This window comes from Carcharodon carcharias, chromosome 20 (genome assembly GCF_017639515.1).
Source record: "Carcharodon carcharias isolate sCarCar2 chromosome 20, sCarCar2.pri, whole genome shotgun sequence".
Classification (NCBI taxonomy): domain Eukaryota; kingdom Metazoa; phylum Chordata; class Chondrichthyes; order Lamniformes; family Lamnidae; genus Carcharodon; species Carcharodon carcharias.
Window position 1 is genome coordinate 12,815,868 of NC_054486.1, and position 12,138 is coordinate 12,828,005.

General features: G+C 41.6%; 1 protein-coding gene across 8 annotated transcripts in view; it reads right to left on the reverse strand.

The window, feature by feature from the left end:
• The window catches only part of gphnb (gephyrin b), a 432,935-nt gene that overhangs the window by 54,596 nt on the left and 366,201 nt on the right, over positions 1 to 12,138 (reverse strand). For 5 of the 8 annotated variants that reach the window (XM_041214785.1, XM_041214786.1, XM_041214788.1 and 2 more), the window contains 4 exons: positions 5,424 to 5,516; positions 5,266 to 5,321; positions 3,028 to 3,180; positions 2,220 to 2,278 (listed from right to left, as the gene is read on the reverse strand). In XM_041214785.1, coding sequence (XP_041070719.1) covers positions 2,220 to 2,278; positions 3,028 to 3,180; positions 5,266 to 5,321; positions 5,424 to 5,516 — 361 coding nt within the window. The remainder of the gene's footprint in view (positions 1 to 2,219; positions 2,279 to 3,027; positions 3,181 to 5,265; positions 5,322 to 5,423; positions 5,517 to 12,138) is intronic. The other 3 variants (XM_041214790.1, XM_041214789.1, XM_041214784.1) reach the window with 1 other exon arrangement.

Sequence of the window (12,138 nt, forward strand, 5' to 3'; positions counted from 1 at the left end):
TCATATCCTTGCTCACCTGTGCACTGTCTATCAATCCCCCCTCTGACTCAATCTTTAATCCTTCTGGGATGGATGTCTCTAAATTAGTGCCTGTAAAGGCTACAGTGGGTGATCTGAAGTTCTGACAGGGCCAGATCCAATAGTGCCTAGTTATACTTCTTCCAGCTCATATTAAGGGGAAAAGAGGAAAAGCAATTTGAATGGGTTGCGGAAAAACATCACTTTCAGCAGGAGTGATATGAGGGATTCGTGAAACCGTTTGCAGGCAGTTAATATGGGTAGAGTAGGATAAGATCAAAGAGAAGCAGGATGTCATTGTAACCCTGCACTGGCACCTGACCTTGTATTTCCATTTCTCTTGACACCCAATATTGCCTATCTCCCGAGGATTTGGATAACTTCCTCCTTTTGGGGGTTAAGAAGAGTGTCCCCCGCTGTTGCACTTCTCTCTATCAAAGGCTGTCTCTTTGAAAAACAATGAGAAAACCGAAACTACATTACCAGCAAACAACCCAAGATGAGTGCTGTGAAGTTCTTGGGTCAGAAACAATTATATATTCAGCCAGAGAGATTTAGAATTAGAACTGCATGAGCTGTTAAATATGGATCCTTTATTATCTCTTCCTAGCAGACTCCTTCTGCTGGTACAGCTGTGTATGGTAGCCTCAAAAGGACAAAATGTACAATGCAATTTTCAATATACTACAGGTACGATGATAGGTGCATGAGCCAAGAAATTAGATTCCACATGAGCCTTTTAGTCCGGTGATTGTATGCAAGGTGAGTGTGTTGAAAAATCTCAACACCTAAATGTTTGATCAAATTTTGGTCACCTCTTCTTAGGCTTGTTATGCATTTTCCACATGTCTGTTTGTGAAGTGTCTGGGATGATTCAAACCAATAATAAGTGAAAGCTATTCTTGTTTGATATCATATGATAACAGACATATTTAGTGTCGCATATTCTAGAAAGGTTCAGCTGAGTCTTCTAAACCTTCTTATGATGTTGGAAGCTTGTTGAACTCTGCCTGTCACTGATGGGGGCATTCTCACTGATTGCACTGTAGGCAGTATAGCAAAGATTCACTAAATTGGTCCCTGGGATGAGAGGTTGAGTAAATTGGGCCTATATTCTCTGGAGTTCAGAAAAATGAGGGGTGATCTCATTGAAACCTATAAAATTCTGAAGGGGCTTGATATGCTGAACATTGAGAGATTGTTTCCACTGATCAGGGGATCTGAAATACGTGGGCACAGTCTCAGGATAAGGGGCTGATCATTTAGGACTGAGATGAGGGGAGATGACTTCACTCAAAAGGCCGTGAATCTTTTGAATTCTCCATTCCACAGGGTTGTGGATGCTGCATTGTTGAATACATTTAAAACTGGGATAGACAGATTTTTTGTCTCTCAGGGAATCAAGGGATATGAGGAGTGGGTGGGAAAGTGGAGTTGAAGCCCAAGATCAGCCATGATCGTATTGAATTGTGGAGCATGCTTTACTCCTGCTCCTATTTCTTGTGTTCTAGTGTGTTCTTGCTCTAGATGCATCCTTCCAATATCCATATTGCCTTATTCCAAAGAGTATTCCATTCTTCTTCCAGATTCCCTCTTACAAAACTGTTGCAGTGAACTGATCTTTTGCAGCTATGACAGTTGTTATTTTTCCAGTGACTGGCTGATGTCTCACCATGCCATTTAATTGGGTGACTGTCTCTTTAAGGTGCTGTGAGCCCTTAAATTCCAAAGTTACAGATGGCATTTCATCCCCTAACAAGGAAACTACTAACAATGCTTCTGTTTTACATATTAGGTTCCAGGGAAGGGTACATTAAATTGAACACTTGTAGCATGGGTTTGTAATGTTGATGCCTTGACATGTTGAGCCGATTGTCAGCTTCTCTTCACTCTGCTCCCTATTTTGTACTTGTAGCGGGCAGTTAAAAAGAAACAGAATTTGTTTATTACTTGCGTCTAGAACAAGAACACGCAAGACGACAAGAAAAAGGAACAGGAGTAGACCACATGGCCCATCGGGCCTGCTTCGCCATTCAATACCATCATGGCTGATCTTGGGCCTCAAATCCAAACTCCTGCCCACTCCCCGTATCCCTTAATTCCTTGAGCTCCCCCCTCATTTACAGTCAGTTTTTCCCGATTATGTACTGCCTTTACTAAATACGGAGGAAAGAACTGTCGTGCAAAATACAGACACTGACCTGATGTCCTGACCTGGACGGGCCTGTGTCAGAATCCGCACCTCCAGCTCTTCCGTGCCCTGCAAAATTAAACTGTAACATGAGCTAAAAGGAAAACGAGAACACTCTGCTAGAGAAGCCACAAGTAACTGATTTGTTAATCTAAAAGCATTATTGATGAGCACTCAATGACATTCTGGAATGCAGCATGTGGAACTCACAATGAGCTATAACTCTCAGCCATAAGTTATGGCTTTTGATTTCACTGCAATGAATTATCAGATGCATTATCGCATTGTAAAAGTTGGTAGCGATGTCCAGAGAATAAATATGAGATAGTACCATGAAATTGATCTCTATGTCAGAAATTAACATGCGGCATTCTTTTTTGCTGTCATATATTGTTACATTAAAATGAAACGAATGGACACAAAAAATTTGAAACATATATCTTATGAAATTTACTAAATGGAACAAACTACAACACATAGAAAAAGAAAATATATTTGTAGCCATGTGCGTATGTGTCCTAAGAGAAAAAAGGAATCATAAGCTTGACTGGCTACTAAAATGTAAGCACTGTTTATGTTGCCTTAAAAAAAAGCTTAACATCTATCTATCAACTTACCATGATTAGAAGTACATCATGCTGCATACATAAAGAATATCAATATGAAATGAACATGGCAATATTTAAAGTCTATCCTAGTTCTCAACCAAACAGTCTGTTTTTTTTACAAATCTATGTATGAATCCTTGAATCACTTCACACTAATTTTCTACCAGTTCCACAGACTGAACAGGAGTGAAATCTTCAAAATATACTTACATCATCCGACTCCCTGATGAGCTCTGTATCTTCAACCTGCACAACTGCATCTGCGCCACAAGGTATTGGAGCCCCTGTTGTTACCCGCATCACCTGACCAGGCATCACTGTCTGGGTGGGCTGCAAAAATATGTAGGAATAAAAGAAAATCATCTTTGAGATTATTAGTCAAACTTCAAAAGCTTACAGTGAACTAAATCTAAGGTGAACAAGACGAAGGGCTAGATTTTTATAATCAGCAGTGAAGGAACAGCGCTTGCCACCGACCTCGAAGAACATTGTCTATAAGGATTTAGCAATCTCTGCATTGCGGATCTCCCCTTTCCCGATGCCAGTTTGACCTGATGCTAAGTTGAGTGGCTCCCCAAGTGTCTAGCATCGAGTGGGGTAAGCAACCAATCACACTGAAGTATTTTCACAGACGGTAAATCAGAAAATAAAAATCACTAAATCCCTAATCTTCTAAATTTTATCTTTTACAGACAGTGTAATGAATGATCGGGACATACACATGAGATTAAGGTAGAAACTAAGATATAATAAACAAACTTTAATAAAATAAAATATGTGGAATTTCTTATCATAATGGAGAAATGGGACATTTTTTGAGGGCTAGTGAGGCTGTTTATTATGATCCTAGTACACTTTTAAAATCCTAGTTATAGTTCATTCAATAAGGTCTAACTTATTCAAGAATTTTGACAGCCTAACAGTGGATTCCTAAATTTCCCATTAATTGCAGTCTGGAATGTATTCAATAACGCACCCTCTGGAGAACACAAATACCGATAGCAACTTCTGGATTTTCAAGTTTAATTGCACGTGTGCAGCAGCAAATGCAGACGGTATCACCATCATTATCAGCGCAAAATCCAGTCCTGTATAACTTCCTTTGGAATTTGTTTAAAAATTGACAAGAAGCAAAGCCACATAATTTTGGACACTGTTCTTTCCTTTTTCTCCCAAATCCACTCTACACTCCCAAATAATGGCAAAAGAAATCTTGAGAATGGTGATAGAGGGATTTTGTTCCCTGTGGAATCTGTAGATTTTCAAAGGCCCAGATTTTGTGGCCAGTGTGAAGTGATGGCGCTCGCTGATGACTTTGAGGAAAGAAATGTCCTTCCTTATACCTGACTACAATCCATATCAACGTGGTTGACTGCTAACCCCCCTCTGAAGTGTCCCAGCAAGCCACTCCATTGCATTGGACTGCTACAGAAAATAGCAAGACCTTTGCATCAAGCGCTGAAGTGATTCAACCATCATCTTCTCAAAGGCAACTACAGATATGCAGTAAATGAGGCCTTGCCTGCAATGCCCACATCCCAAAAAGAAACCATTACAAAAGGCCTTAAAATAGCTGAATTGAAACAATTGACTTCGCAGTTTTGCGGAAGAGCCCATCTTCAAGTCCAGCGAGTTGGTAAACCTCTCATTTCATACTCTTCTTAACTATACCAGAGTTCTATAATGCAATTGAAGTACAGGTAAGTTTCTATTAATTTAAAAACATTTTTGAGAGATCATATTCATTAAGGAATATGCAACTTTAATTTTCTTTCGAGAACTGAGAGAAATAAATTGAGAATAGTATTTTCCAGCTTTCAGTCAAGATAGAAATACGTGTCAAGACATGAGACAAAAGCCAAAGTTTTAACCTGTCACAGTGGCCGGGATTTTCCTGCCCCATCCGGGGTGGGATCCACCGAGGGTGAGGCGGTGCCCCAGCCAGAAGTCCATTGACTTGCGGCGGGACCGGAAGATGCCGGAGGTGGGCGGGTGTGGAACATCCCGCCCAGTGTTTCTCTTTTAGTTTGTGTTGTCATTTTTTCTTGTCTCAGGTTTTTTGATCTACAAAAGGAGTCAAAGGGTTCTGAGAAGCCTGAAGGAAAGTGGAGTTGAGACCACAATCTGTCAGCTATGATCTTACCAAATGGCAGAGCAGGAGGGGCCAAATGGCCAATTCATGCTCCTATTTCTTATGTTCTTATGACCCATAAACCTGAACTTGTGTACCCTACTCTCACTTTTAAATGTTTATACAAGGCAATTTCAGTCATTTACCAGAAAAGTTCCTGTTTATTTGTCCTTCAGGAGTTACATACGAACAAGGGGCAGGAGTAGACTATTCAGCTCCTCGAGCCTGCTCCGCCATTTAATAAGATCGTGGCTGATCTGATAGTAACCACAGTGTCCAACATTCAATTTTATGAAAATAAAAGCATCAATGCTCACCTGCTCACCAGCCTGTGATTCACCAATAATGAATCTATCACCAGGGCCATCAGCAGCTGTAAAGAGTTAAAAATACAGGGCGTGTCCAATGAAAACTGTTCAGATAGGATATGTAACTTTAACAGCTGTAATATGGAAGACTATATTAAGCTGGTTACCTCGTACAGCATACCCATCCTTCACTGATGCTGGAAAAGGTGGCAGGTTGTCTTTAGCAAACACGTCCTGTGCTAGAACTCGGCCCATGCCATCTGCAACACAAAGAAACCAAATTCCATCAACGATGCCTCAGAAAGTTCGACCAGTGAGAAGTTCAGAAATTCAATCCCTATTTTGTGTTAGCTAACCCGTGATAGCGGAGTTGGCACTACAGGCGCTACAACTGGTCTAGGCACCATGGACTAATTGGGGGCAGGGTCTCCTACTTGTGGTGGTTGTTCAGTGATTACTGCTGGGAAATGCTTCTTACAGCAGGACAGGATCGGACTTGGCCACAATGCCTTTTGGGTCCTGGATTTTACTTTGCTATCCCGCCCAAAATCAAGCAGGAGAACTGGGGGAAAGAAAAAATGACGATGAAACGCCCTACCCCAATGTGAGCTTTCCTCCCTCTACCAGGACTGCAGTTGGTCACTCCTTCTCCACCCACCTCATGCTGGTGAACACTGGCTGTCTATCCTGCTGTCTGCTCCTCTTACCACCACCTCCCTGGGACCACAGGAATCCTGTGATGAATGACTTTTTTTTCCTTTGGTCCTTCATGGGATGTGGGTGTTGCTGGCAAAGCCAGCATTTGTTGCCCATCTCTAACTGTCCTTGAACTGGGTGGCTTGCTAGGTCATTTCAGAGGGCAGGAGTGGGTCTGGAGTCACATATAGGCCAGACCAGGTAAGAATGGCAGATTTTCTCCCATGAAGGACATTAGTGAACCAGATGGGTTTTTATGACAATCGATGATAACTGACACTAGCTTTAGCTTTCAATTCCAGATTTTATTAACTGGATTTAAATTGCACCAGCTGCCACAGTGGGATTTGAACCCATGTCCCCAGGACAGTAATCTGGGCCTCTGGATTACTAGTGCAGTGACATTACCACCACGCCACCACTGCTCCTTAAATGGCCCAGAAAGCTGGGCCTGAACCACAGCAACAGGTAGAAGCCCACCCAAACCTGTTAAGGACAAACCAAGCAATGCCCAACCATTGGTGTCTGAGGTCACGCACAAAGAATGACCAACTGTGGAGGCATCAAAAGATTGCTAACAGCTACGGAATAGCACCCCAACATGAATTGGTTTCCACCACGCGTGGGGTGGAATTTGGAGGGAGATAATACATTTCTGGAGTAAGAACAATAAATGGGAGGTTAAACTTAATTGAAAAAGCTGAAGAAGGTAAATGAACAGTGAGACCTTAAGAGTTCAAATACATAATTCCCTAAAGAGCAAGTGTGCAGAAGTCTTCTGTAAAGACGACCAACAACATTTTGGGTTTAATAAATAGGACAGCACAGTACTAGAGTCAAGAAGTAAGAATACATTTTTCAGAGCACTGGTTAAGAGTATTTTGTATTATTTATAGAAAAAGTAATGAAGCCTATGGAGGATGTGACCACAGATAGGAAACTACAGTTTTGAGGAGAAGCCCGAGACACTGGAACTGCCTCAGTGGAGCAGAAAAGGCTAAAATGAAATTTAGTAGAGGTTTTTAAATTATTGATATAACGAACAGAGAAAACCACTGCCTCTGGTCAGGAGTCAATGACGGGGGAGGGGTGGTGTTCATCAAGTTAAAGCTGTCACAATAAGATTGAGGAGAGGCATTATCTTTTGTCAATAAGAAGTGTTGTCAATACGTTTGTCAATAAGGAGCAACAAATTAAAAGAAGAATATTGAAACTGTCTGGACTGAGCCATTTTTAAGGAGTTCCTGGCTGGAATTTTAAGGCCCCGCCCCCGTTGCAACGGGGTGGGGGGGGGCTGTAAAACTCCACCCCATGTGTCTGACATGAGACTGCACGTTAGAATACTCTTATCAGAGTCATCTCTCTCAGACTGATTTCACACCGCAAACAGAAGTGATAGGATTGTCATGGCTGAAATGGAGTTTGTGTTATGAACCACATGGGAATAAGGGCAGATTTCAGTTTCTTTGTACCTGACATCATTTTAATTAAAAAAACTTAAGACACTTAACTGACCAGTCGGAACTTTAAAAAGAGACACAGTAATAGAGTTGCACAGCAGTTTCCGTACCTTATGAGCAACACTGGCTACCAGTGACAGCAATCTAAAGTCTTCTGTTAATGCTTAAAGTGAGCTCAATGTTTATTGATCTTTTTCATGACACTTGGATTCAAAGAGCGAGGGGCCCAAAATTAAACGAAGGGAAAAAAACCACTCAGCTGACCAACTAACCTCATCACTCATTCCAATCCCCCCCCCAAAATTACTTTATTTCAGGGGAAAGAGTTAAGTACAGTACATCATGTGTTGACAAATTGTGTTTACCATCCAAAAAAATCGATGAAGGCAATGCCAGCATTTTCTCTTTTTTAAAAAATCTAGTCTACAGTAAAACTGACAACTAAATGCTCAAAACCCTAATATCTACTTCACACTAGTACTGCCAATGAAGTATCTGAATCCTCAGCTAACCAGGGTTGAGGTGACAGTTTTGAAGTATATGTCTTTAAACATATTTGTTGATCTTCCTATGCTGGATATGTATAACACGACTATATTTATTATTCCAAAAAGCAAACAGCTGTCCAGGCAGAACTATGCTAGACCTGTACATGGTTACTGATATAAGTTAAAGTATAGAGCAATGGGCTTCAGTAGCCCAAACAAGGCTGAGATGGAAATAGTTGTTAAACTTGCTACCGATTCTTCTGTAGTGGCAGCAGAAAATGAGATTTTCTGATTAATGAAATCTTTCCCCCAAGTTTTGCCATTAATCCGTTTTCCTTGCAAAATAATTCCTGAGGGATATCGAGTACACTGGCTTCAGGCAAAGAGCCAAATGAATTATGGCAGTCTGATAGAATGCAATGTTAACTGGCTGGAAATCTAATAAAAATGCAAGTAAAAAATTAGTTGCCTCTGTTCAATTTACTGTATAGTCCAAATTCTCTACACTTGGAATTGCTATGGTTATGGATGATTTAATTCCTGTGCATGATCAAAATGAAAATTTTCTAAATAAAAGGCTTCTAAAGAACCATGAATACTATAATTCTGCTCGTGCAATACATTAAAATAAAACTGCTACTGAAGCGCACTAGACTCATTGATCCAAAACTGCAAAGCAGGAAGAAAACCTCTCAATTTTTGGAAACAGAAGGCAGTCATGGGGTTCAACAAATTCACTAATTTTTGGTTGGGGCAATCCTTTTCATACCCTTTCTCAGTCCTTCATCCTAGAGCATCATATACTGTTGTTTCTTTAATCCATGCATGCAATCACGCCTCCAAATTTATTCCCTTTTATTCGCTCACAACTACACTTTCAAAATCCTAACTGTCTGGCCTTTGATCCTGTTTGCCACAACTTTTCTGCAGCTACTGATTCACTCAGCTGCATCCTTACCCTCACCTTTGACGTCCTAACCCCTAATAAAATCATTACTCTCTCTCACTCTGGACATTTACCTTGGTACAGCCCTCACTTTAACCCCCTTAGGCCTGAGGGACTCTGACTTAAAAGGATATGGCGGACAACTGGTTGAGCCATTCACCGCTAGATCTGGCTGGACTACTTAAAACACTATCCTTCTCTCGTCTGCTAAAACGGCTCACTATTCCAGGATCATCCTGAAATGGCAAGATAACCCCCGGCTTTTTTTTTTCTACTGCAGTCTCCTTAAAACTCTCTCTCCTGTTCCCTCCACCCTCACCTCCAACAACAAGTGTAAGGGGATCATGGGTTACTCTGTCACTAAGGTTGAGACAATCCAATCAGCTGCCTCTGCCATGTTCTTCCCTTCCAATAGCCCTTCCTGGCCAAACTTCCTTTAATTCTCCCCCCGTCCTAGCCTCGAACTCGTATTCTTTCTCGTCTATCTCCCCTCACGTGCTCTCCAAGCTCATTTTCTCTACAAGACCCACACCTCCTCCGTTGATATTATTCCCACTAAACTACCGATCACCCAACTTCCCCTTCTGGCCCTCATGTTAGCTGACATTGTAAATAGTTCTCTTTCTTCCAGTGTTTTCCCTCTCTCCTTTAAATCTGCAATCATCACCCCTCTCCTCCAAAAAACAACCCTTGGCCCCATTGTCCTTGTAAACAAACATCCCATCTCCAAAGTCTTGTATGTGTTGTTGCCTCCCATCTTTCCAGGAACTCCATGTTTGAATCCCATCAATCAGGTTTCCGTCCTTACCACAGTACCAAAATGGCTCTTATTAATGTCACAAATGACATCCTATGTGACTGTGACAAAGGTAAACTTTCCCCCCTCATGGTTCTTAACCTGCCTACAGCCTTTGATATAGTTGACCTCACCATCCCCTTCCACATCCTTCTGCTGTAGTCCAGCTGGGTGGGGTTATACTCACCTGGTTCCATTCTTATCTATTGAACTGTAGACAGAGAATCATTTGTAATGGCTTCTCTTCCCACTCCCGCATTGTTTCCTTCTGTGTCCTCCAAGTATCTATCCTTGGCCCCCCTCCTACTATTTCTCATCTACATGCTGCCTCTTGGCTATGTCATTCAAAGGCATGACGTCAATCACATGTATTCTGAGGATACCCAGCTTTACTTCACCGCCAACTCTTTTGACTCTTCCACTGTTGTTTAATTATCAAACTGCGTATCCAATATGCAGTACTGGATGAGATGAAATTTCCTCCAGTTAAATATTAAAAGGACCAAAGCCATTGTTTTCAGTCCCTGCTCCAAACTCCATTCCCCCGCTAACAACTCCAATCTTCATCCCTGGTAACAGTCAGAGATTAGGCCAGTCTGTTCACAACCTTGGTATCCCATCTGATCCTGAGATAAGCTTCCAACCTCATACTTATGCCATCACTAAGATTGCCTATCTGTGTAACAGTGCCCGACCTCCACCCTGTCTCAGTTCATCTACTGCTTTAAACCCTCATCCATGCCTTCGCTACCTCTAGACTTGACTATTCCAACACATTCCTGCCTGGTCTCCCTCATTCTACCCTCCATAAACTTGAGGTCATCCAAAACTCTGCTGTCCTTATCTTAACTCACAGGGAGTCCCATTCCCCCATCATCACTGTGCTCGCTGAACTCCACTGGACCACGGTCAATCAATATCTTGATTTTAAAATTCTCATCCATGGCTTTGCCCCTCCCTAGCTCTGTAATCTCCTCCAACCCCACAACCCTCCAAGATCTCTGCACTCCTCCAACTCTGGCCTCTTGAGCATCCCCAATTTTAATTGCTCCACCATTGGTGGCTGTACCTTTGGTTGCCTAGGCCCTAAGCTCTGGACTACCCGCCCTCGATTTCTCTTCCTCGCCATCTCCTTATGTGGCTCGCTGTCATATTTTGCTTTATAATGCACCTGCGATACACCTTGAGATGGTTTCATTAAGTTAAAGGCGCTATATAAGTATGAGTTGTTGTTATTCCACAAGTATATTATACTTCACATGAAAACTTTCTGGCTGACTTGCCTTCTTACTCCTAACTTTATAACGATAAAATTTCTGTAAAACAGAACTCAACTAAATTGACAGTTTCAACTGCTATACAAAGTATTTTACACTTGCTTCTCAGTGGAAGTACAAGCCAAGCTACCAATTAAAGAGGTAAATCATCCCAGAGAGGGTGTGCCTGTTTATCAATTATATTCTAATGGGATCTGCTGGGTATTTTAACTGGGAGCTGGATTTGGGCGGGAGAGTGCGCACATGCCCAAGCCTGGCATTGTGAGGCCCGGTGATTTGAATGCGCTGGAGGGAGCAGGAGTCTGAGCAACAGAAGGCCACTGGTCGGTATCAAAGGAAGGCTCGCTGGCAAGATGATAATTCATGGGAAGGCCTAAACAACCCTTGTGGGACCTGTAGGTCACCCATCTATTCTCAAACCACTTCAACTGTGACTTGATCATGAAATGCAAAGGTATTTTTCTCTTTACAGATGTTGATGGACTTGATGTAAATTTTCTGAAGCTCTGGTTTTATGGCAGGTTTCCAGAAATTCAGGCTTCTCGTTTTCTTCTCTCTCTTCACTGGTTATGGGATAATGGCCAGTACCTGCTACTGTGCATTAAAAGACAGGAAAAAGTGGAGCATCTCCCAGAGTTATACATCAGCTTCAGATATTTTATTAACTGCAATATCAAACAGACGTATTTATAAAGGCAATTTCTTCAATCTTGTATCTTTAAAGCTTGTTGGGTATAGACATCTGATGGGTTTATTCAGTATTTGTCCTCAGGAGAGGCAAAGTTCAGCATGTGTGTTAGCTTGGTGAACCAATAAACCTGTCCAAGAGTAAATGTAGCTAGACAGCATTTCACACCCAATCAAACTATCAGGATCTCTATTGTAGCTGCAATATAAACTCAGCAGACAATTCCAGAGAGATTGCTGCTTACAATAAAAAGCATTCCTTGCAGTGTTAAGATTCCGAGAAATTTATTTATAGTCATTTTCATTCAGTTCCAAATGTAATATTAATTTTCTCTAGTGGACTGAATCCATACATCAAGCGGTTTCAGAGTTCACATGGGATTTCTGTTTATCAGTCATGCATTTGCTATCAAATTAAATTTGCCAATGAGCGACTTCCCACTGAGCTCAAAAGATTTTCACTCAGTAATATTCAAACCTGAAAATGATTCCAAAAGAGAGAATGGTGACGATGTGGCAGGGAATATTAAAA